We start from the raw sequence: 27,207 nt of genomic DNA, 5'->3' as shown, positions 1-27,207 counted from the left end.
TTTCATCGGTATTATTTTATTACGCAGGAAAAACTGGGTTCTATTTTCTCGTTATGTCTGTATGACCTGTTTTAGGCTACTGGTTAACAAATCGTGTAATTCTGTTGCCTCAAAAACATACAAAAAGAAATGTTCACAACTGCCGCTGCAGGTTTAGCAGCCACCGGAGTCACTTCCACGAAGGAGGACACGAGGCCAAAGACTCCCGGAATACCGCCAGCACAGGAGCGCGACATCCAGCCGGTGACGGCGATGGAGTGCGACGACGCGCAGGCTGCGGCCGTGCCGGCTGCCCCCCCTCGCCCCGCGGCGGCGGCGACGCCCGCTCCGCCCGGCGCCCTAGCCCCCAACTGCGCGCCACAGCAGACGGACGGCGTCAACGCCAACATCGCCCCGCCGCCACCCGCGCCCACGCCTGCGCTGCCCACCCTCAAGAGGAGTCGCGGGCAAGAGGTCTGCGTGCGGCGCCGCAGCCGGAATACTTCGTGCTAGCGTAGGCGGTTAAGCAGCTCGCGTACTGGCACTGCTGCACAGTGTTGTTACTCTTGCCTCACAATGAAATGTTTCATTTTGTTCCCTCCAGTTTAAATTTGTATGGTACTTTATAGTGACTAGAGTTTTCTCACAGTTCTACGTTGCAAAAGCACAGTGAAAAGCTGTGAGAATTATTCACATCCAGAATAAGTGTCCACACTCTTGAGGAATGTGTGCTGCTTTTAAACTTCATGGCAAATTAAAACTGTGCCCGTACAGGGATTCAACAGTTTATGGCCCAAAATGTTGTTCTTTTACATCGACAGTTCTCAGTTTTTTTTTATGTTATTGCTTTCATAGAAGGAAAAGCCAGAAAAATATAACTTTTTTGGTCTTCTATTCCATTTAATTTTTTTCCTTTCCAAAGAAGGACTAGAGAGTAATGGAACACAAACTGACAAAAATTAGTTTGTGGGGCTGTTTTTATCGGAACTGATGGTTTCTCTCTCCCACTGACAAATCAAAGTACCTTACGTGGGAAACACTTGTGTATTGTAAATAGCAGTTTTCACATTTCCACAGTTAGCACTAAAATCTGACCTGTTCTGAAAAGAGTTGTTAGATATTTCTTGTTATCACTGCTGTCTTCAAATTGAATTTCTTCAATGATGACATGTGACATTGTGGATTTTTTATTTGTCCGGTCTGTAAATTGTCGAGTTTGAATTGTTCGAGTATGTGTTGTTTCAGAACACTAATTTCCTCATTTGGTGTATCAATATCAGATGGGAAAGACTCCTAGAGTAATTCCATTATCTACTTACCTTCAATTTTCTTACTATGACCTGCCATGCAAAAACATGAAGCTATAGACCTGACGGAAGTTACAAGTACAGAAAAATTTAGATGAAAATTTTCTTATAAAACTTAAATATTTTGTGCTTCTAATCTATTACTAGCACAAAAAGACTTACCACAAAATTGGGGAGAAGTATCGAGACCAGATTATTACCGTAAACATTCAAAACCAGGCACTGAATAAAAGCCCTCTAACAAGCAAGGAAGCAAGCAGATGGTGCCAATGATGCAAGTACTGAGTTTTGAACTGCTCTGAAACCACAGATAATACACCACTAAGAGTTCTTGGATTCTCAACAATGAACCAAACTAGGTATAACCAATACAGAATATTTTATACCCTTTTGTTATTAAGTGGGGCTCAGAAGTCCCAGCAATTCATAAAGGGTTAAAATGAGAACCTTTGCCTATCAAAGGTAAATGCTCTACCAACTGAGCTATTCAGGTGCAACTGAGGCCTACAGAATTTTGTACTATGTACACTCCTGGAAATTGAAATAAGAACACCGTGAATTCATTGTCCCAGGAAGGGGAAACTTTATTGACACATTCCTGGGGTCAGATACATCACATGATCACACTGACAGAACCACAGGCACATAGACACAGGCAACAGAGCACGCACAATGTCGGCACTAGTACAGTGTATATCCACCTTTCGCAGCAATGCAGGCTGCTATTCTCCCATGGAGACGATCGTAGAGATGCTGGATGTAGTCCTGTGGAACGGCTTGCCATGCCATTTCCACCTGGCGCCTCAGTTGCACCAGCGTTCGTGCTGGACGTGCAAACCGCGTGAGATGACGCTTCATCCAGTCCCAAACATGCTCAATGGAGGACAGATCCAGAGATCTTGCTGGCCAGGGTAGTTGACTTACAGCTTCTAGAGCACGTTGGGTGGCACGGGATACATGCAGACGTGCAGTGTCCTGTTGGAACAGCAAGTTCTCTTGCCGGTCTAGGAATGGTAGAACGATGGGTTCGATGACGGTTTGGATGTACCGTGCACTATTCAGTGTCCCCTCGACGATCACCAGAGGTGTACGGCCAGTGTAGGAAATCGCTCCCCACACCATGATGCCGGGTGTTGGCCCTGTGTGCCTCGGTCGTATACAGTCCTGATTGTGGCGCTCATCTGCACGGCGCCAAACACGCATACGACCAGCATTGGCACCAAGGCAGAAGCGACTCTCATCGCTGAAGACGACACGTCTCCATTCGTCCCTCCATTCACGCCTGTCGCGACACCACTGGAGGCGGGCTGCACGATGTTGGGGCGTGAGCGGAAGACGGCCTAACGGTGTGAGGGACCGTAGCCCAGCTTCATGGAGACGGTTGCGAATGGTCGTCGCCGATACCCCAGGAGCAACAGTGTCCCTAATTTGCTGGGAAGTGGCGGTGCGGTCCCCTACGGCACTGCGTAGGATCCTACGGTCTTGGCGTGCATCCGTGCGTCGCTGCGGTCCAGTCCCAGGTCGACGGGCACGTGCACCTTCCGCCGACCACTGGCGACAACATCGATGTACTGTGGAGACCTCACGCCCCACGTGTTGAGCAATTCGGCGGTACGTCCACCCGGCCTCCCGCATGCCCACTATACGCCCTCGCTCAAAGTCCGTCAACTGCACATACGGTTCACGTCCACACTGTCGCGGCGTGCTACCAGTGTTAAAGACTGCGATGGAGCTCCGTATGCCACAGCAAACTGGCTGACACTGACGGCGGCGGTGCACAAATGCTGCGCAGCTAGCGCCATTCGACGGCCAACACCGCGGTTCCCGGTGTGCCCGCTGTGCCGTGCGTGTGATCATTACTTGTACAGCCCTCTCGCAGTGTCCAGAGCAAGTATGGTGGGTCTGACACACCGGTGTCAATGTGTTCTTTTTTCCATTTCCAGGAGTGTATTTGGCTCCTTTTAACAAGGAATGTGTGCCTCGCACATACTAGTCTGCTTCTTTCATCATGTTTGCTTTATCCGTTTTGCTTTATGTTTCTTCTCATGTAGCAGAAACGTTGACTTCATCTTCTACACGTTGTTCTCCAATTTTGATGCCTTGTTCTTGCTAACCTGACTTCTTCTACTCTTACGACTTTTTTCTTTCTTAGGTTTACCCTCAGTCTTTTTACTGTGGTCGGTGTACTGTCCATTCCATCGAACAGGTCCTCGTAACTGACCCTCCGTTTCACAGGGAATCGAATTTTCATCATAGAATCCAAACATTAGTTCCACAACAGAATTGCATCACCTGCAAAATAGTGTCCATAGGGGCTCGTGCGCCCATTCTCTGTACACGTTAAAGATCTTTCAGCAATCGTGTTTGCCGATTACACTGTCGAGAATCGATTGCCGTCCCTTCTGTACCGGTAGTTAGTGAACAAAATATATAAATATCAAATATGAAATTGAAAACTGTAGTGAAAGAGTCCAGTATGTGTTTCTTTATGGAGAAACATCGTCAGCAGCAGTGGTGGTCTCACTTCAGGGTGACGTGGTGAGGCTGATCCTGCTCAGTATACGCGGCATCCCATTTATATCAGCCACTGCAAGTGACTTTTCCCCAAAAGCAAACAAATGAAAATGACACGGGGTCCAAGTTGGGACTGTACGTAGGACAGTTGTCGACAGTGGACCCGAAGTGTCAGACTGTCGCAGGTGTCACGGTGCTCGTGTGAGGTCCAGTACCGACATGCTGGAGGACCGTGATCTGTGTGTGGACGAACTCTTCGCATCCGTGCTTCCAGAAAGTCGATTACAGCATGCGTATTCAAACTGTACACCGCTACGTTACAGACTACGATTCGGAGCCCTTTAGTGGCAGAGTACTGGAAATGTGTCGACGTGAAGAATAAAGATGTGGAATGCTAATAATGTTTGTTTTATTTAGAAAGGTTTAAGAGATTTCCTATAAAAAACATCAAGGCATTTCTACTGTATAAACAACAGAACTTCTTTTTCAATTTTTTATTCGGTGATTCGCTTCCTCTCCTTGAGACTTCCAAAAATGTATCATAGTGTACCATTCTTGTAAACACGATGTTATTAAAAATGCAACACGAAACTGACTGTGACTCTCGTGTGTACTAACACACGGGCAGGTACCGAGGGTAATGTAACGCATTTACTTGTGCCAGTTGACAGCAAACGAACGAAAATACACGACAGCTATATATTAGTACAGAAGAGTCGAAATAAATTTTATGTTTTATTTTAATAACATCGTGTTTACAAAAATTGTACACTGTTACATGTTTTTCAACAATTCTTGTGGACAGTAAGTGAATTACTGAATTAAAAAAAAAATGTAGGGTGCTATTTGAAAAACATGTGCTGTCATTTTTGTGTTCGTAAGGGACAAAATTACAACAATAGCAACTGTGCTGGTTAGTCAGTCCCCCTGGTAGCGAAAGAAATGCATATTTTTTATTTTGCTTGTGAACAAACAGGTTTTTATAATGGTGAAGATAAAGGAGACTCTTTTTGTACATAAACTGTCTGGTGCATAAAGCCGAAAGCACCAGTGAAAGTGTTCACACGTGCCGAATTTGTTGGTAACTTCTTATGAAATGCAGAGTGGCTTGCTGACCACCAGCAAGTGACTGTCAGCATAAAATCTATTGCGAGTAAAGCCTAGCTTACACGACTACACTAGGTTGCTGGCAACTGCGCTACCGGCCACTGCGCACTTGCGCAACTCGTCGGTGAAACTGAACACTTCCTGCACGTTCCAACTTTGGCGACACTAGCTGCATGCGTTTTGAGGTTGTGTGTGTCCGTAGAGTGTGTGAAGTGGGCAATGGAGAATAATGTTCACTTTTTGGATATCTGTGCTTTTCGTAGAGGTTTGCGGGATTTCAGTGACACTGATTACAAAAATAAGCAACTTACTCTTGCTCCTGAGACCTTCATATGCGATCAGTACATAGACAGATTGAAAACGTCTGAGCTGCGGGGAAAAATTTATTGAATTAGGAGCGCATGTACAACTGAATGAAGAAACAAACAAGCAAATGTAATTCTAGCTGTGGCAGTGCTCTCGTGTACTAGACTAAAATCCCATCGTTTGAGTTGTGTGTGTGTGTGTGTGTGTGTGTGTCTTTGTCTCTCTCTCTCTGTGTGTGTGTGTGTGTGTGTGTGTGTGTGTGTGTGTGTGTGTGTCTCCTTTCATTGTTTTGTAAGGAATATTGTTGACTGGAGCGAAGGCTACACAAATCAAGGAACTGTATTCTTTATTCAGTATTCATCTATTTAAAATTTTGCAGCAGTTCTCCCCATTTGCTCTACAGGTCTATCTTCAAGAGAGTAGTTTGCAAACCGTTCTCTTCTTATTGCAGCCTGCTTCGAATAATTACTTCTTTTAATGTTAATAATTATTACTGTTAATGTAAATAATTATTGGTGTGAATGAAAAAGTGTCATCAGCAACTAAAACCATGTCATATAGCCTGTCAAGTGTTCTCAATTGTAATGCATATAATGTGATATGTAATTTCAGTTCTGGCGACAGTGCTTCACACATTATAGTATCTTTATTTCTTATCGCATCCGCCTCTGGTAGCTGAACAGTCAGAGCGACGGACTGTCAATCCTAAGGGCCCGGGTTCGATTCCTGGCTGGGTCAGAGATTTTCTCCGCTCAGGGACTGGGTGTTGTGTTGTCCTAATCATAATCATTTCATCCCCATTCACGCGCAAAAATGCCGAAGTGGCATCAAATAGAAAGACTGGGCGGACGGTCTACCCGACAGGAGGCCTTCGTCACAGGACATTTCATTTCATTCCTTATCGCATAATTAACTCTATTTAGAAGAAATGTGAACAGTTCTGGTGACATTCTAAGATAATTGAAAGAACTTCTTGGATCTTCCATTACAAATTATTTCAGCAAGGATGCTGAGCAACCGATCTGACGTCTTCTCTTCATCCAGTCACAAATTGAAACACGTTTCTTACTTTTTTCTTATGTAGCAATTCCGTGCAACAAGCTTTAACTCCATCACAACTTGTGCAGCTGCCATAATTTTCATCTCCGACATGACTCAGAAATCTACAAAATAATGAAACTGAAGTGTATACTGGTTTCGCTGTCTCTAGAGTCAAATACGAAACCATTTGCACGCAACTCGTTCCATGCAATGAGTGGCACAAACCAATTTTGTTGTGTAAACTAGGCTTCAGTAGATGGTAGATGGGAATGCCTGCTATCCTCTGATGAAACAATCGTTAGTCAGCGACTGAAATCAGTCACAACTTTCACGTATCTCTGATTTTATGTGGAACTGCCAAATAAGTCTGACCTGGGCAAGGTGGATGGTATGGGTGGTAGACTTAGATGTATTAGTAGCTTTATACAAGAATGGTATGTAAGGAGGTTTTAGTGTTTCATCACTTTTTATGTCCTTTAGCGAGCATCTGACTCTTCAGATTTAAGCATTTCTGTGAGACACTGTGAAGGTCAAAACAACTTGCGACCATTAGTGACATCTTTCTCTGTGTCTAGTCAGCATCCCATGCTTGCCCTACTTGGAACAGGTTGGATGCTTTTTAGTAACATTTTATGATGGGTACTGTAGTGCAGAAACAAAAAATGTAGCTTTTTATACATTTGTATTTTTATTCCTAATGTTGTGTGTAGATCGAAAAGTGACAATTTTTTGTTCGCCACATGCCACGCATCGCATATATATTTTTTACATATTTTGAATTTTACTGTACATTACTTAAAATTAGGACTCGCAAACATTTTACGATTTTAAGCTTGTAATGTAGACTATCTTTATTTTCATATTGTAGAGGCTGGATGGCAGATGCACAGCCAGACTAGTAATATTGTTGTTTCAGTTGTTATTTCCACTAAGAAAACTGATTGATGTTGGTTTTGACAGTAATGTACCCTAGCCGAGCATCAGTGTCCCTCTAACACCCCCCCCCCCCCCCTCTCTTCCTCCACCCTTGCCAAAATTACCAAACTGACAATTCCTTTGCTAGACCAGGCAATGTCCAGTCGTCTGATACCTGGTATTCATCTCATGTTTTGCATTGTGCTGTAAAACCACATCCCAGAAGCTTCTGGGAGCTTATTGTATGGAAAGCTTATCATCCAGTTTTCACTTCCATATGAGGCTACACTCCAGAAAAACAGCTTCAGAAAAATCTTTTTAACACACGAATTTATATTTGATGTTAACAATGCCCTCTTTCTCATGAATGCTTTTCTGGCTATTGTCAGATGGCGTTTATATCCACTCCAGTTTGGCCAGTGCCACCCACCTTGCTGCTCAAACAAAAACCCATCTACTAATTTTTGTCCTAAAATTATTTAAAATAGTCTCGATCGCAGCTGATGTTAACTTCTGACCAGTTTTGGCCTTTTAAGTCCGGGCCATCGTCAGCATTTCCACCACCTGGATGACGCTGAAGTTGCCTGACCCACTGCAGAGGCCTCAGTCACTGTAACTGGTTAAACCGATAAGAAGTTGTCAGCTGCAATCAAGCCTGTGTTTAAATTATTTTAGGACAATAATAGATCCCTGTTCTCCAGAAATGTTATATAAAATTATGACTAATTTTTGTGTCTCATTTTCTCATCCAATTCCCTCAGCATCACCTGATTTCACTAGACTAAATTTCATTACCTTCATTTTACCATCGTACACATCCTCCTTGCAGTCTCTTATCGAGACACTATCAGCTCTGTTTGACCACTCTTCCAAGTCCTTTGTTGCCTCTGACATAATCACACCATCGGAAACCTCCGAGGTTTAATTTCTGCTCCTTGGCCTCTGTTTTTCCTTTATTGTTTGCTTGGTGTGCTCATTGGATAGCACCAGGAAGAGTGTACAATGCCGTCTCACTCTCTTCTCAACTACTGCTTGCCTATGGTGTCCTTTCACTCCTAACTGCAGTCTGGTTTGTGTACAACTTGTAGATAATATTTTCACTTTCTCTTATCTCTCCTAATGACTGCACCGAGACTCGCCAATTGTACAAGGTAACGGTTGTTACGATATAATGAATGTCATTACGTGTAAAATCGATACCGGTCGATTCCTCGGGGTGGCGAACTGACGGAACACCCGTGTCTGCGCCGCAGGTGTTGACGCACGTCATCGAGGGGTTTGTGATCCAGGAGTCGTCGGAGCCCTTCCCGTCGCCGCCCCACAGCAGCGAGGACGACGAAGACGACGACGGCCACGGCCGCTGCAGGCCGCCTCGGCCCCCGGCGTCCCCGCCGGCGCGCCCCCTCGCTGCGGTCGGCCTCGACAACCCGGCGCAGCGCGCGGCGTCACCGGACCGGCTGGCGGGAGAGCCTCAGCGTGAGTACGGCTGCCGTGCGAGCCTCGGCAGCCCGAGTCTGAGATACTGAGTTGTGGGAATGGCGGGATAGGCTTCGCAGTGGGAGAGGGTGGTGCGTACCGCGTTGGTTCCGCAGGGATCTGTACCGAGTTTGCCGTTCCAAAATTCACTACCCGAGCAAAATTCTCTAGTTGAGATGTAAAAGGTTCAGAATCAATTCCTGCAGTTTCAATTTGCCCGGTCTGAGGGATGAATGATGAAAGCCCTAATCTGGCACTTGCCCAGTTTTTCTTTTCCTACAGCAGAAACTCACAGACTGGCTTTCATCGAGTTCCTTCGTACTTACCACATTGGAGGTTAGTGCCTGGCCACCAGTTTCCTATAGCATTTTGACCCCCTTGCAAATATCGACTTAGGAAATTTCCAGGTGCTTTTAAGTATAAATGTCTGAAGTGTTTTACGGAGTCTCCTGTAACTAAATGCACAGCCTTTGGTCTTCTAGTTGTGAAATCTCTGGGTTGGTTCTGTCTAGTCATAATTGTTTGTACTTTGATTTGAATTCTGTAATTTTTATCAAAATTAAGTGTTAATTGTAAATATGACTCTCACATTTTTAATAAAGCAGCAAGTTTTTATTTCTAATCTACAATTTTATGAAAATGGGAGTATTTATAATACATTAACATTGGTACAAACATGCAAAGTATATTACTGTCAAAAGGAAAACTATGTATACCAAGAACACTGTTTTTGAATGGTGGGCTCCCTGTTGTTCCCAAGTCGTGCAGTGATCGTAAACTATAAAATTACCAAATATGCAGCAACCAGTCGCAAAGTCGTGTCTTATTTATTTGGTTTTGCAAATTGATTTCAACTGATTAACAATCAACTGATTAACAATACTGCTTAAGACAGTATTACTACTCAGGACACAAATTGGTTGAAATCACCAATGATGTCTGTTAATCAGTTGATTTGCAAAAGCAAATAAATAAAACATGATTTTGCGACTGGTTGCTGCATATTTGGTAATTTTAACACTGTTTTTAATATGTTTGTACTTTCTGTACCAAATTAAATTTATTACAATTACTTCCTTTTTTATATAATTTGTGATTAAAAATAAAAGAATTTATTTCCATTTAAAAGTAATGATTTAATATTTGTTAATTATGATTTCAATGTGGTGATGAACATAGAAGTCAAATAAAAAAAAAAAAAAAGTTGTTTGCACCAGGGAGGATCTAATGACCATCTTTGCGATTATAGTGTGAGAATTGTACGCATTCAGCTGCAGATGGCTCTGCCAAAATGTTAGATACGTTTTATACTTAGCAGTGCTAAAGGGATCTTCAAAATAAACCTTTCTTTAGTTTTTATCAACTGCTGCTTGAGGAAATGGATGTGCGAGCACTGACCTAAAAATCCTATATGCCCGAATGTAATTGCAGTGGGCTACTCTGTCAGGTCTGCTTCTCAGATGGACACGGGTCATTTCAACAGTTGTGGTCTCAGGTCAGAACTCTGTGCTCGTCTACGTCACGGGCGTGGAAATGATCTTCCTATAATTTTAAAGTTCGGCTCAAAAACTGTTTCACTTACAGAAGACTCGAGCCTACCAGTTGAGGATCAAAAGTAAATCCCTAGCAGACACAGCCCAGATGAAAGCTGAACAGGTCTGCAAGCAGTTCACAGCTAACAGTTCAACCTTTAATCTCACAAAGTATCATATTTTATAATGTGGAGAGATAGAAGATATACTCACCAAGTGGCAGCCGGATGGATCTGGAAACGTGCAAGTTTTCGGAATGAGCAGAAGAGTTCAAGGAAAAGGAATGAAAGGAAAGGACTGGAGAGGTTTAGAGAAAGGGGAGAGTTACGAAAAAGCCGTCCTGCACCACAGCTTATTTACTGGATTGCATAAGAAGAAAAGAATGACCATTTGTGCCTGCAGTGGACAATGTTTGAAAACCTGAGAACTTTAATGTGAAATATAGGTTAATAAGCAAGACATGGATTACTGTGGTGGTTGGGGAGGGGTGGGAAGGGGGAGGGGTGAGAAAGTGTCAATGAAAGCAGGAAGGTAAGTGGTAGACAGGTGAAGGGTGTAGGAAAGAGTAGGCAATTTTACTTTTCTTTGTGTGTGTGTGTGTGTGTGTGTGTGTGTGTGTGTGTGTGTGTGTGTCAGCGGGGGAGTGTCAGCACAGTAAACAGTGTGAAAAGCTTGTTAGCGTGTTGCAGGTTAGGTTTGACTGAGAAATAATGGCTAAGAAAAAAAATTGAACACATTGTGCCGTTTTCGAGTTAATTAGCATTGGAGTTAGCCAATCAGGCTGCTGCACACAGAAATTCAAATGCGCCGACAGTGATGCCGTCAGCAAATGTGTTCTTCATTTCCTTTTCCAAAAGTGTACAAGGTAGCGGCTCACAAACTGGACATGGGACAGTAGTAATGCTCAAACCCGAGCCAAAGGTCGAGCAGTCTCGTGTACGGTCTTCTACTCTGTGAGAACAACTGATGCTAATTGTATCTGGGGGGGGGGGGGGGGGGGGGGTGCTCGAATTTGCACATGCTATGTCTCAAATGGCTGACGTAAATGCTAATTAACTTGCATACGTAGCAGCGCATCAATTTTTTTTCTTAACGATCGGTATTTGTCAGCACACCCTACCCTGCAAGACACTTACAAGCTTTTCACAGAATTTCAGACCACTTGTGTATATATTGATGAAGTAGCTCAGTTCAGTGTGTTTTGGCCTTAGATACATCTCTCATTGTTCTGACCTAAAGACAAGAGTATCGGTTTATTCCACATATTTTCATTTCCTCTCATCTTGTGGTGTTATCTCTGGGGCACTGCACATTCAGCAAATGAAATGTTTGTGCAGCAGAAGCAAGCTGTAGGTAAATAATCCAGCACATCCTGCAGATGGCCACAGAACGTCAGTCTTCATTTTATCATTGCTTTCAATATTTTTTGTAAATTTTGGTAGATTTCTTCCTTACTTTTCATTTCCACCCTTTGTTGTTCATATTGCACCCACTATTTTTCTATCTTTGTAGTATCTCTGTTCTGTCCTGCTTATAGTCAAGTGGGAACTGCTCTCGTTTTACCACTGTGAATAGTATTGTAGTTTTGTATTTCTGGATGTTTCTATGTTGTTTTAGATAATTGTAGTCAAACAATATGCGCTTTTTATTTTAGTAGTTCTTACATCTGTTATATACATCTATTATATACATAATGGAAGTACCAGTACAGGTTGTAGATGCATGGTTGACACATGTGGAAATTTGGGTCTGGCTGTGAGTCAGGCACGGATAGCTGAATGGTAAGGCGACCGATCACGATATGTGGGAAACCTGGGTTCGAGTCCCGGTCTGGCACGAATTTTAATTGTCGTGATTCCATTCTACAGCTGATCGTAGTCCTTATTCGCAGTTCTGAATTCCTTTGATGTATTCTGCTATATGGTTTTTCTAAAATATTTGAACTTTGTAACTCAGTGTATTTTCCTAATTGATTTTGCCTATATTTTCCTCCATTTTGCGTACTTACATAATTGTCTGCAAAAACTCACATGGTTTACTTTGATTCTTTTAAATTTCCTTCATAGAATTATTGATTCAGTTTTGTCATCTCTCAGTTCCAAATTCTAGATTCTTACTTTTTTTCTGAAACACAGTTAAACACTAACATTTATATGATATCCCCTTCTCTTACTGCAATTTTTGGTTCAAATAGCTGAAGATTCCTGTTGTAAATTTCACTTCACATGTTGTATTTGTTAGAGTTTTACAAATTAAGTTTGCCAATTTTGCTTCAACACCACATTCTGTAACCGTTTAGTCTATCTCTTCTCCAGTCTGCAATTGCAACAGTACTGCAGATTAACTAAAGTAATCGAAGTACGCCTTTAACGTTATGATAAGAGGAATGTATTAAATTATTAATAACAAATTACTTTACCATTGAACTTCCTTTGTCATCTAGCGTTTGCAAGAGGCCCAGGTCATATTTTCAAAACTTTGGAATGAGACACTTTCAGCCTGTAATGTCCAAATCTTCAAAGATATATTGACACGTTTAAGTACTTTTTTCAGTTCAATTTGCTACGACAACTTGATAATCAACTGTATACTGACTTGCTTGACACCCACTGACTGTAACTATCTAAAGCTAATTTACTTGAACATTGGTACCAACTCACATGTAAAAATGAAATAATATTTCATGACAAATTCATTATTAGTATTAATATTTTTGCGCAAAGTTATGATGAAAAGTTACAGGATCACATAAACTTAAGAGTAACAGTAAATATTACCATAACGCAGTAGATGTTTGACACTGATTTCTTATAGTTTCTTTTTTATATAAAACTGCATTAATTATTAACTTTTACTGGTTACTTTTGAATAGGCAAATTTCTGTTTACTTAGTTATTTTGGCTGCTAACACATACACGGGTTTCAGTTCTGCACTTACATTATTTGATACAACCAAATACCTCATAAATCATGTTAAAGATAATGATTAGCTGCAGATTTGTTTACTTTATAATAATTGGTCTCATTTCTACTTAGCATCCTTCTAACACACTCTGTTCTATAATTTTCCTTATTTCATACAAAAACTGTGACACATGAATTGTCATCTTCCAGTTTCTGAAAGTATTGTTTTAACAGGATGGAGATGTGTATACAAGAGCATTGTATATCTAACTCAGATACTTAGATCAAACAATGGAAACTCCGGGTAGGAAAAGAAAGATTACTAATTACCGCAAATAAGGGACATAAAGTTACAGACGAGTACCATTAAAAGACAGATACATACAGCTTTCAGTGACAACTTTCATCAGAAAAAGAGAGACAGACACCATCGATACACACAAGTGAGCATACCTCGAGTGTTGACCTTTATGCAAGTGTCTTTTAACTGTACCTGTCTGCAACTTAATGTATCTTCTTTACAGTATGTAACATTCTGTCTTTTCCTATGTTTTCAGATACTTAGGTGGCTTTCAGTTATTCCAAATAATATTAGGTAACAAATAATAAATCTGAAAGGAATAAACGCTGTCATAATTATACGATAACGTACTAGTCGATACGATGCACCGAGAAGTACGCCGAAGACGATGTATCGGATACTGCTACACAAAATCTGATGCTGTCAGTTACAGATTGTTCCTGTGTCTGCCGAATCGAATGTTTCCCGGAATTCGGTAAATGGCGTTACTGTAGCACTCCACTGCCCCGCTCTGCCGTTACGCAGGTGTTCTCTTCGTGTTGCAGGCAAGAAGCCGCTGACGGAGGCGGACGCGTCGCGGTGCGAACACTGTGGCAAGACCGGCCTACGGGCAAAATTCAAGAAGAGGTTCTGCACGCCGTCCTGCGCCAAGAGGTGAGCAGCTGAGAGAGAGCTGGGCCACTAGTTGGTGCCCACAAAGTGTCTCTCTCTGGATTTTTGATGAAGCTGTTAGAAGGGGTCCTTGCAGAGTGGCCCTCTTTCATTTTTCTCATGCTTACAGAATTTGTGGGTCACTGTCTGAACATAACTATGCTAACCTGTGGCTGCCAACTGTTATGGATTACGTCCGTAATTGCCATACATTTACCACCTAAATTACATAGTTACATAGTTTGATGTTTTTAAAAAATCTGAAAATGTAGTTTTCACATTTTCCTAATGGTATGCTGCTAAAATGTTGTATAAATTGTAATGATTTCCTTTGTGAGGATACAGCAAACCTGTCTACGACTGATTCTATCTCCACAGCTAAGTAATATAGGTTACTTAGAGTGCTGCCGAAAATTTTTTAATTCTGAACATGTCGGCTTAAAGTGTAGCAATAAAACTGCTTTCGAACAGAGTGATGTCATGAGTTTTGAGGCATTCGTCTGTAAGCTGTTGTGCAGGTGATGTCACAGGATACACATTCACCTATTTATCCATTCCTAATAATACGTACAATGCCGAAGCTGTTATAGTAATGGCTGTAGGAAATAGAATAAGTTTTTTTCATCAGTTGTAAAATTGAATGTTCTGAGTGAATATGGAAGGGGGAAAAAACATTAAATTTGGAATTTTCAAGGTACCAGTTTGATGACTTTTGAACAGTAGAAGAAGAAGAGCTGATATTGCTTGGTGCAAAATATTTGCTACGTGTGATGCAACAGGCATTAAAAAAAGTGTTCATCACAGCACAAGCTTATGCTTGCATTGAAGATAAGATGTCCTGGGTTGTTAGGCTGCTCTTATTTCTTCTATACGATTGATGTTTCAACCCCTATGCTAGGATTTCCTTCATGATCTTGTGCTGTCCACAGTTGACTGATGCTTGCATTACTGCTTGTTCCTCACAGCCCCTGAGAGAGCTTTTAGTATTGTTAGGAAAAACAATACCACATTTTGATCTAATATCAATATAGCAGCCCTGAATGCTTTGGTGATCAATAAACTGAAACATCTCTCTCCAGGTGGGTCATAATAATTCCACCAAGGATCAGATTCAGTCTGCAAACAGTTCACAGGATTATTGCTCGAGAGGCACCAATGAAGATTCATATTCTGTGTTATACAAAGTCTACATCAGGCTTATAATTTTTAAAATTAACCCAGAACTCCTTACGTATTTGCCACACGATTACTGACAGGCTCTTCTCAATATCGGCAGCTATGCTAAAGCATTATAGTGCAGCTCTCAAACTCTAAAAAAATCATCTTCGAAGATTAGAAATTTTCCAGGAGCTGTAAAGAATGAAATACTTGTAAACAGCTATTATGCAAACACTCATCAACAATGTGAAAGTCTGGCAACCATAAAATTTCTATTTTGAATCTTGTTGGGAGTGACAGTTTTTTCACTCTTGTTTAAAATCCATATTTATTAACAAATAGTGAACCATGAATTTGTTCATAAAAGTAACATATTTATATCTTTAATGATTAATTGCATCAAAATAACAGTATTCACAAATAATAAAAAATTCTCTGCAATAATGAAAAACCTCAAATAGAAAATAAAATACACATTTTATTTATGGAAATTAAACAGTATTATTGATGTATGTAGTATTTTTCCCATTTATCAATAGGTTTAACATGTTTGGGTCAAATTTTAATTTATTTTCGTGCAACGACTAATTAAAAATAAAAAGATGTTATTTTTATTAAAAATATAAAGATGTTATGTTTACTAAAAATATGTTTCAGTATTTGGAAATTAATTTTGATAAAGATATAATTTAAATAAAAGTAAAAAAAAATTATTCTTACTTATGGGATTTGAACTGGAGACGTCGCTGTTAAATACCCGTTATACTTGCAGTCAGCTACTGCTGAGTATGTTAGTAGGTAAGAAATGTTTCATTTTAAACAGTTCTCAGAATATTCTGATTATTTTGATCATTGCGTCATACGGGATAAGAAAACTCATGATCAGGCACTGATCTTCAAATCCTATAAATGTGGAGCCAGCGTGTAGGGTGCCCTGTTTAGTCTCGCTCAAGTACCAGTTCAAAGTTCGTAACAACTGACGTCGCAGATTAGTTTTACTGGAGAATTACCAGTGAACCGTGCCCCGAATCTGTTGTCCACTCTTCTTGTTGAGTGATTTGTGGGATTCTCCAGCAGGACTAATGGCCAATAAATTTGTGATACCGTGAAGACAGCTTGCAACGAATATCAAATAGGCATCGCTTGCTCGGATATGCAGTCAGTTATCATTTTAGTGCAGTTGTATAAGTGTGTATGAGTAACCCCATCTACATCGTGTATGTGAGGGAAGATTCTGAGGCAATTTCTGATTCAAAAGTAACATTTGACTGTTGATAGTTTGCGATAAGATCTTACATCGGTGGAAGAAAAATAGCAGCACCAAGTAGGATGTGTGTGACATAAACGAAAGTTGGTATGTGTGTTTTTACACCTGAAAGATGACATCTATTTAGATTTTGCACCAGTCACATACGAGTAGTGCCAATTGTTTGCAGCACTGGTCACGAGAGTGCACGGTCGCACGAAGACAGCTGCAGACGGCCATTTTGGTGGCACGATTTTCTTTTCTCCATCAGTGTATTATGCCTCTTGTAAAAAGGAGAAACATTTACGAGAAGCTGTTGTAATTTGACAGTGTCAGAATTATAGCAGTCTTTCATTACACTGTATTGACGCTCACATCAGTCGGAGTCCCGAGATCGCTGTGCGAATGTGGAATTGACCGGTACAGGATTTCGAAGACCCCACACGACTAGTAGTCGAGAGGATAGGTGTATCGTTTGCTCGTCCGTGCCAGGTCGTATTGACACGCTCTGGATTTAGTGTCGGGAAATGGGTTCATTTGCAGAAGGACACGCCTCGACACAGCACAGGTTGTCAGCTGGGCGACTTCCCCGAGTGTGGCCTCGGAGAGAGTCGTGCCGACAGTAGTGCACTCGACGACAACTCTGGGCACGGCAGTGGCAGCACTTTATCTTTTCGGACAGTATCACGATAGATATATCTGTGCGTAGAAGCTCCAAAGGGAACGAATGTTGCCAGATCCCAGTTGCCTTCACCGTACGGCTCGTCACCCGACTGGACTGCACGGGGCGGTGTCGAGTGCGTGACAGGATCGACCCTAGTTTGCACAGTTGGTCAGATTTCTGACGTGTAGAGGCTGCTGGCCACAGACTACGTCCGAGGTCCACCGACGAGATAATGCGGGACCGCACGTCTCCCGGGCTGCTAGACGCAGCTCCTACGTGAGGGTATCAGATTGTTGCCCCTGACCTGCCAGTTCTCCAGGTCTCCCACATGCCAATAATGTCTGGTCACGGTTTACCGAGAGATCGGATGCCACTACTTATCAGTCACTGCTCTGGCACAGAGGTGGAGCGGCACGGACTGATGTGCCCGTGCACGTTGTTCGAGTGAGGTCCGTTATCACTGCCGAAGGTAGCAGCTCCGCGCGCTAAGTTTTGCACTCTGTGCACCCCGAGTCTGTGACAAATTTACTCGTGTAGACTTCCTACAACATTGTAGATGCAATGTAATCGAAATATCATTATTTGCTATCCTTCCTAGTGGTACAATTTTAATGGCCAATAGCCTAACTGAAGTACGAGGGCTATCTGGAAAGTAACAGATGTCGTGAAATAAAAAATTAACGATATGGGAAAACCGAATTTTATTTTACACATTTTAAATGTACATTCTTGAGCTATTTTTCTACATAATTGTGATTGAAATTGAGGCACTTATCATACTGTGGCACAAGTTTTTCAATGTTGTCTCTTCAAAAATCTGCCACCTACGATTGCAACTACTCGTTTATACTGGCACACAGTACGGTATCAGTTTCAAAGTGTCGGTAGCGAGCCACGTCTTCGTTCCGGAGAAGAGGTGGTGGTCACTGGGTGCTAAATCTGGGCTGTACGGTGAATGACTGAACACGTCCCACGTGAAACTCCGTAGGAGCTCTCGGCCTCAATTGGCTGTGTGTGGATGTATGTTGTCGTGAAGAAACAAAACTTAAATGCTAAGTTTTCCCGAACACTCATTTTGCGTCACCTGCCTTAACTTTGTCAGTTCTCGACAATACCTCTACGAGTTAATTGTAGTGTCACGTCGGAGGAGATCGATGAGAATCACTCCCTCGGAGTCTCGAAACACAGTAGCTGTAATCTTTACAGCAGACAACCTTTGCAAACATTTATGTGTGTGTCCCCATTCCATTGGTTTCCTTTTTGTTTCACAGCAGACATTCTTCAGCCAAGTCTTGTCCCCAGGTACAATACTATTGATAACTTTGTTACCACTTTTTGTGATCTTCAAGGAAAACCAGTGCTGCAGCCAGTTTTTGTTTTTTGTGGTCTTCTTTTATGATTTTGGGAACCCACCTTGCACAAATTTTGTGGTAACCTAGCTTCTCTGCACAGTTTCATGCACCAAATGCCCTGAAATGTGGAGAAAATGTTGAGATAGTTGCATAATCGTGAAATAATTATCTTAACGAATTTTGTCATTGAGTTTCATTACCATTTCAACAAGTCACAAGGCTTGCCTACAGGCTACCGCTGCGGTCCTCATTGCGAAGGTCAGTACGGCCATTTTTAAAATTGAGAACCACCGCCTTATTCATTTTCTGTACACATCACAAACGTCATGATAAATTTCAGTTGGTTTTGCAGTTTTTTGCCGATGAAACATTAATCACAGAATGCCATTTACTACAAAGAAGGTGTGTCAAGTTGCAGACAGGCACACTTAAAAAGACACTTACGTACTTTTCCTACATTGTTGATGTTCCTACCTGGAGTTTCCGCGGATTCATCACTGAATGCACTCCTGCAGACCCTTCAGTTTGGATAGTGTGTCTGCAGCGTCTACACAGTGCCGTACGTTGGCATCGAAACTGGCTGGAGCTATATCACTGGACAGACCTGCAGGGATAAGGAAAATGCTATTTGTACCCAGACGTTTTTTGTCTGAATGCACAGCTATTACAATTTTCTATTGCAGCACACATTTTAACACGTCACAGGAAACAAAGTAACAGAGACAGTCCACAAACTACCACCACCAGACACATACCGAGTGTAGGAACGTTACGGCACCGAGACGGCAGCTGTAGCCCCGCCCGCTACTGCGGTAGACCGAAACGTCCGTTACTCTACAGATAGCTGTCGTATAACAGAAACCGTACGCCGACACGAGTGTGCACTTTGCCACACGTAACGCCTTCCCACGTTGTGTGCACCACAGCAGCAAGAGGTCGGCGCTCCAGAGGGCAACGGCCGACGCGGCCGCCGCCGCATCTGGCGCGGCGCAGGCGCAGGCGCAGACGCGGTCGCGGGCGGTCGGCGAAGGCCCGGCGGCGGCGAACGCGAACGGCGACGGGGAGGTGCGGCGGCCGCTGCACCAGCAGATCCTGACGCCGGCCGACCAGCGCGAGTGGCTGCGCGGTGCCAAGGACTGGGTGAGTGCCTCCCCGGGGCGAGCCGTGGATCTCTCCTTTTACACTGCTTCCTAAACAAAAATTATTCTCTTGACGCGACGGGGCACACTGTGGAAAGAAACGAGGACACCTCGAGACTTAAAAAAGGCAGCTGTAACACCAGTTTTTTTTACGAAGGATTGCAGAACACTGTGACAAAATTACGGGAGAGTTAGTTTGATGCTGGTGAGGTACACCTACGTCTACCTGTGCATCTGCACTCCACGAGCCACCTCACGGTTTCTGCGTGCCTCTGTTACTCGCACCTCTCGCTCTTCCAGTCACAAATGAGTACCGGAAAGAGTACCTCTGTAAGCTCTCTAATTTTAACTTACAGCTGTCTTTGTGAGAAGTATATAAGAGGAAGCAATATACTGGCTGGCCCTTATAAGAGAGTACACACTGACAGTTTTAACTATAGACTGTACAGGAGGCCATTGCCTCTGTGACCCTGTCACAGGGACATTGAAAAATCCAGGATGGAATGTAAAAATACCAGAGAAGGAAAGCTGCTACTCACCATATAGCAGAGTTGCCGAGTCGCGATAGGCACGACAAAAAGATTCACACGATTACCGCATTTACTCGAATGTAAGCCACACTTTTTTTTCCGGTTTTTGTAATCCAAAAAACCGCCTGCGGCATCGAATCGAGTGCAAAGTAAGTGGAAGTTCTGAAAAATGTTGGTAGCTGCCGCCACAACTAACTTCTGCCGTCGAATATATGTAGCGCTAGACAGGCTTGCTTTGCAGGCACAAAGATAAATACCCGCGCTGAATTTTGACCACTGCATTTTTATACATTATCGAACAAAGTAAACACACATTCCGTATTGTTCATCATCGAATGTAGCAGCATTTCGTTCTACTACGAAAATCTGACTGGCAAGACTGTTTGGGGTTTTTGTCAATATGGCCAACTCTACATTCTGAATTTTTTCCTACCTGTGAGAAGAGATGGTTGCTAATAGGAACTTTTATGAATTGCGAATCACTCTTCACTGTAAGAATAATACGAATATAAACATTTTGCCACGTGTTCTTTTGTGTTTGCTGCTATCTCATTTAAATCCTGTCTGCCTAATAAACTACGAAACTAGAGTGAGACAACAGCAAACGCGGAAGAATATACGTACCGTGTCATGTTTATATTCGTGTTATTCTTATGCCAAATAGTGATACAGTCAGAAATGAAGCACGGCAATCGACTAGATTTTTAAATCTAAGATGACTCTAATTTCTGTGCAGAATGTAATGTACTAAAGAGGCGTCTGCAAAGATTTTCAAATAGAGAAAATTTTTCACTAAGCTCTCATTCAGAACATCTTCTATCGTAGGCAGTCTGTTATTAGCTCTTGTTGATCATTATCGAAGAAAGCAGCAGTGTAAGTAATAATAAATAGCAGTCTCTTGCCATTGTTTCGCTAATGAGATAATTCCTCTCTCTTTTTTTTCATTTTAAGCGGTGGTAGCACGCACAAAAGCGAGCCGTGCCGCGAGCGGTGACAGGCTGTAAACACTCATTATCGGAATGCGACAAACAATGCACAACACAGGACAGTAATTCATTTTCAGCTTACAGTGACGCAAACACCTACAACAAAGAGAACGGCACTTACGGGATCAAAGAAAAATAAGCAATCGATTCAAACCAGACGAAGCACGTGAAAAAGGAAGGGTACCCGTACAAATACGGACGGAGCGCCTCACGCGTAGTGACGGCTACCCGGTAAAGCTCAACTGCTGGCTGAGCTTGCGACTCAAACCAAACTACTGTAGCTGTACCGTCATTCGTTCGACCTAAATCGTGTCTCATATTAAAATGGACCAACTTTGTTTCGATTTGGAGGTGCAGCCTAAAACTTCTCTCCCCCCTCGAATTTCGAGTCTCAAATTTCAGGTGCAGCTTAGATACGGGAAATTTTTTCTCCTCGATTTCGAGTCTCATTTTTCAGGTGCGGCTTAGATTCTGGTAAAGACGGTAGAGCTTTTGGCCACTAAGGCCTCTGTCGGCAGTAGACACACGTACACATACGCAAACGCAACTTGCACACACGTCTGCAGTCTCGTAGAGCTGAAACCACACTGAGAGCAGCAGCACCAGTGCACGACGGGAGTGGCGACTGGGTGGGGGTGAGGAGGAGGCCGGGACGGATAGTACGGTGGGAGTGGCCGACGGTCAAGTGTCGCACTTTAGATGGAGGGCAGGAGAGAAGGTGCGGAGGGGGGAGGGGGTAAGTAGGGAAAAGGAAAGAAATAAAAAGAAATTAAACGACTGGTCGTGGCGGTGAAATGACGGCTGTATAGTGCCGGGAGGGGGCCGGATGGGTGAGGACAGCGACTGCAATACACCCTACGTTCCCGTAACCCTCCGGGCCTCGACCTCCGTTAGTTGCAGTTTATACCGTTTTTATTTATGGCAAAATGTGTTCAGAGTTTTGACCCACGCCCGACAGCTGTGGTACGCAGTCGAACCACATGAGTGCGGCTATTGTTCGACACAAACGCACAGTAACCGGTCGCAGGTGCCAGGTGGCAGCACGATAAAACTGGTTGCTGTATTTCTTCCGAGTAATTTATTTTTATTCACAACTGTCATTGTATGTGCAAGTAAGCTTCGAACAGGTACAGACAGTGGTAGCAGTTGTCAATGTGTGTCACTGTAATTGTTGATCGAAAATATGAACTGAACTGACGTATGTGTAACTGTCTTTTTCTTTTTCCTTTGAAAGTAAAACATCTCAGTAGTTTTGAATGATGTCCTTGTTCCGCTAACTCAGTTTTTCATTCACTAAACAATTTTCAATTAACTGAAACACACTTTGCAGTTGAAAACACCACATAAACATTTACACCACAAATACTGTCTGCCATCTATAAGCTGTAACCCTTTCTGCACACAGGGTATACAGAAAGAATACTGAAATGCTCGATACGTCACGCACCACGGCAAACTGGTCATTTTTTTCGGCAGGTACTGACTCCCGGGAATGTCACGTGTGGTGTCGCGATTCGGGATCGCGTCGGATACCTCGATGGACGTGCGTTCCGAGTTTTGTTAAGGAACCCGATGAAAGTGTCGTGGCTTACTGTAAATTGGGTGAGGGATGTAGAATTTTGCCTTCCCCCTCCCCGAGTCGCTCGCAGTGTGTACGTCAGGAGTGCAGAGAGTGATGGGCAAAGTGGAAGGAAAATAGCCGTGTGTCCGGTGTTTCATTTGGAGGTGAGACTCTCACGGTACGATCCTCCTTTCCTCGGACATTACACGAATAGCACGTGCCGCGACCTGCGCAGTACGCCACGGGCGGGAGCCGAAAGTTGGGCACGAGGAGAGTACGGTGCGAACGGGCCGGGTTCCCTTCTGCAGACCCGTCGTTTCGGATACAGTGTCTAGCTGGTGCCGTACGTTGGCATCGAAACTGGCTGTAGCTGGACAGACCTGTTGTTACAGGCCTCCAGGGATAAGGAAAATGCTATTCACATCCAGACATTTGTTGTCTGAATGCACAGCTATTACAATTTTGTATGTTCAAGTTCTAAGGGTAGGATTTCCACTATCCAGAATTTTTGTCTGCGGAAGTCGGACCTCTCAATTTGACCGAGTCATCGTCGAATATTTTTACGTATCACTGTTTCGCATCCCGGCTTTCACTGTAGCGCTGGTATGGATGTATAACACCACAATATGCTTCTTTTTCCCCTTCTTTTCACCCCCATCCTACGGAAGGTACGTTGTTACTATGCCGACAGTGCTACTTTTCAAATAATGGTACGTGTACAAAGTCTTGTCGAAATCTATCCAGTGGTGTAAGAGCATATGTGGAACACATATGTACATGCCGTTTTGTAATGTAAATTGATGAAGGCGTTACGGCCAATTGGACTCGGTAGTGACAAGCAGGTAATTACGGTGGCCGTGCCTCTCTCGTGCCGACCGCTCCGCTGCCCGATACGGCCCGTCCACTGCGAGTAGCTCGTAAATACTCGCAGTCGCCAGGAAATTGCTCACAGTTCTGAGCCGACTTATTAGGTCTCCTCTACAAGCTGTCTAGCCAGATTACAGAAAGGCTCCCCTCCCCACCACTCTCCAGGAGCTAACTGTGCCCCACGTAGCCACTCTGGCACGTGACAAAAGTGCCATCGGAACGCTCGTCCGGAGTTACACTTCTCACAGACACTTTTGTCCACAGTATACAGTTCTCACTGGGATAGTTTGTGAACCACATTAGACCCAGTGGCAGAAGGTAATTTGTACGCCAGTGTCACTTTCCCACTTTCCTGCTCCAGTTGCGGGCGGTTCGCGGGAACGACAGCCGTCGAGTCTCCGCGTGACTCGAATCTCGCTAATTTTAGTCGTACGGTCTTTTCGCGACACGGACGTAGGAGGAACCGTTCGCCTACTCTTCTTTGGGTCTCATCTATTTCAACTATCAGTGCTATCCGGTACCATTGCCAGAACGGTGAGCAGTATTTGAGTATTGCTCGAATGAGTGTTTTGTAAGCTGCCTCATTTGCGGGTTGACTACACTTCCTGAAGATTCTTCCAGTTCTTCTGTACGGTGTCTACCTTACCTGTGATTACTTTTAAACCTCTCTGTACAAGTACTCAAAGATATTTGATGTGTGGGACTGCTTGCAGTGATTGTTCTGCAGTTGCGTAATCCTACAGTAACATGTCTCGATATCCACGGTCACGGATGGCACGCAGGTTAACGTCACACCAATGGTGGGCATAGTGCATATCGAAGACACCCTCAAGAGTGCTCCTGCTTCATCTGACCGTATTACAGTGTTCACAAAGTCACCGTCGGCTCGCTGTTGTTGTCGGAACCGTTCACAGAATTGCATCTGCTGGTGGCGATCTGCAGGATGCAGGTGTCGTGTGAAATCGTAGTGATAGGGGTGCAGCCCACGCTCGTCCAGCACGCTAACGACCGTGCGTTGCGAGACATGCGGCTGCCTCGCTACACGGTGCATACTTTGCTGAGGTTCTCAGTGTACGACCTGCGAAATAGCTTCCTCGGTAGCTGGAGTACGGCGAGTCTGCAGACGACCTCTGTCGCACGATGGTGGAAGGAGAGGCACAGCTGAAGGCACAGCTCCAGATGACGAAACACGTCTTCATCTGGACGGCATCGACGAGGATATCTGGCAGTGTATTCACGAGTGCCGACACCAGCCCGGTTATCAGATGCACCGAGGACCAGAAGCGTATCCACATATTCGTCGCTTGTGTATGCCGTATGTCTGCCACACAGGTTTAGAGCTTTACAATGAGAAAATTCGATACGTGTACATTGCAATCTGTCAAGGGCGCATTACTTCGCATGCAGCTAGTCCCTGCCTGGTGGGCATCACATATAGTATAAACGTTAGGTCAGTCCTGCGCGCTGTTCCACCTAATGCACATTACCCCTCTGACCTATATTGTTCTGCACAATTCATCCCGACACCGCTAATTGTGAAATGTTCATTAGTTAAAACTTTCGGGCTGAATTGCCGTGGTCCGTATATAAAACTACTTCTCCTTCCTGACGTTCTGTTGCCTACTGCGGGCAAAATCTTCTGAGGTGAGTCGGCGACTGGCTGCTAGGCGCCAGAGGTCCCACTTATATAGAGTGCTTAAATGTCACCGCCACTCATCACGTGCTTTAAATTTAAAACTATCTCTGGCTAGTGCCCTCTCTCTCGATTACAGGTAATCGATTGTCACTTGGTTGGAACAAAGTCGACCGCCATATCTTGTCTACTTTTAATCCTCCTTCTTTTCTATTAAAATTATTTCCGTGCTTGTAGATCTCTATACCTTCTATAGACATGCGGGTATAATGATGTGAGGTCGTAGCTGTCACATTTGTCTCACTAAATTTTATTTTGTGATCACCGTCTTTGAAAACGTGTTCCGCGACAGCTGATTTGTCAATTTGTCCCAATCTACAGTTCCTTTTGTGTTCTGTTAGGTGGGTATTAACACTCCTATTAAGTTGTTCCAATATAAACCGTGCCACAGGTACACGGAATTTTATACACACCTGGGGTAGCTAAGGGGTGCCGTGCCTCTTTCACCGATCGTAAACTTTCACTAATTTTCTTGGTAGGTCGAAAGATTGTCTCCACTTGAAACTTTCCAAAACTTTCACAATACGGTCCGTGACGTTATGAATAAATGGAAGAAAAACTTTTCCAGCCGACGGTTGTTATTGTCGTGTATTTTCGGACACTTTTCTTCTAGGGTGGAGTGCTCAATCTATTTCGTTGTCAGTGGACCCATTTCTCTTGAAAGCCATTCGCAAATGGCTTAATTCATCTTGCAAATAAATTGGCTCACATATGTTTGTGAACAACTTTCAAGTGAAATCTTTAACCTACCAAGAAAATTAGTGAAAGTTTAAGATCGGTGAAAGACGCACGGCACCCCGTAGCTACCCCAGGTGTGTATAAAATTCTGTGTAGCTGTGGCACGGTTTATATTGGAACAACTAAAAGGAGTGTTAATCCCCACCTAACGGAACATGTAAGGAACTGTAGATTGGGACAAATTGACAAATCAGCTGTAGCGGAACACGTTTTCAAAGACGGTGATCACGAAATAAAATTTAGTGAGACAAATGTGATAGCTACGACCTCACATCATTATACACACATGTCTAGAGAAGCTATAGAGATCTACAAGCACAGAAATAATTTTAATAGAAAAGAAGAAGGATTAAAAGTAGACAAGATATGGCGGTCGACTTTGTACCAACCAAGTGACAATCGATTACCTGTAATCGAGAGAGAGTACTAGCCAGAGAGAGTTTTAAAGTCGAAAGCACGTGTCGAGTGGTGGCGCCATCTAAGCACTCTACATAAGTAGGACATCCGGCACCTAGCAGCCAGTCACCGACTCACATCGGAAGATGTTGCCCACAGTAGGCAACAAAACGTCAGGAAAGGGAAGAAGTTTTATATACGGACCACGGCAATTCAGCCCGGAAGTTTTAATTAATGAAGACACCGGCCGTGAGAGCTTACATGTTATGATATGTGAAATGTTCAGTTTCGAATTACACTATTTCCCTAATGGTAATAGATGTGATTTTCCCACAGTCACATCATTAGAATAATAATAATAATAATAATAATAATAATAATAATAATAATAATAATAATGCATTGAGAAACATACTATACAGCATGCCGGTTACAACTCAGTGCTGAAAGGCATAATTAGTGGGACCATGGTGATAACACATACAAATAATAACTGAGTTTGGACATTATTCGCAAAGTACCTTGCTAGTCTTACTGGTAACTTAAGGCCCTAACAAAATGTAATGTACCTGAATGAGGCAAGAATAGTAGTCGGGACTAATCTGTGGGACCACTGGAGGAGGGTACAAAGTAAACAGGTTTTGCATCTAGTAGATGAACTGGTGTGAATAAATTCACGCCCACGACATGGAAAGAGCTTCTTTCAAAGCTGACCAATCTTCCGTTTCTACAATTGTAGTATGTAAGTACAAATGTTCTCTAAAGGACCTGCTGCAATCGCTGTTGATGATTAAGATGCCAGGTACCGTACCACCTGGACTACATTTACCAAATAAAAACCATA

The 27,207-nt window shown here is 43.2% G+C and overlaps 1 protein-coding gene across 5 annotated transcripts in view; it reads left to right on the top strand.

The window, feature by feature from the left end:
• Nucleotides 1–27,207, top strand: part of LOC126295501 (uncharacterized) — a 305,004-nt gene that overhangs the window by 268,256 nt on the left and 9,541 nt on the right. For 4 of the 5 annotated variants that reach the window (XM_049988079.1, XM_049988078.1, XM_049988082.1 and 1 more), the window contains 4 exons: nucleotides 152–453; nucleotides 8,423–8,645; nucleotides 13,928–14,036; nucleotides 19,380–19,593. In XM_049988079.1, coding sequence (XP_049844036.1) covers nucleotides 152–453; nucleotides 8,423–8,645; nucleotides 13,928–14,036; nucleotides 19,380–19,593 — 848 coding nt within the window. The remainder of the gene's footprint in view (nucleotides 1–151; nucleotides 454–8,422; nucleotides 8,646–13,927; nucleotides 14,037–19,379; nucleotides 19,594–27,207) is intronic. The other variant, XM_049988080.1, reaches the window with a different exon arrangement.

Source organism: Schistocerca gregaria, chromosome 11 (genome assembly GCF_023897955.1).
Source record: "Schistocerca gregaria isolate iqSchGreg1 chromosome 11, iqSchGreg1.2, whole genome shotgun sequence".
Taxonomy (NCBI): domain Eukaryota; kingdom Metazoa; phylum Arthropoda; class Insecta; order Orthoptera; family Acrididae; genus Schistocerca; species Schistocerca gregaria.
The sequence above is the reverse complement of the archived record's forward strand: the minus strand, read 5'-3'. Positions and strand labels throughout refer to the sequence as shown.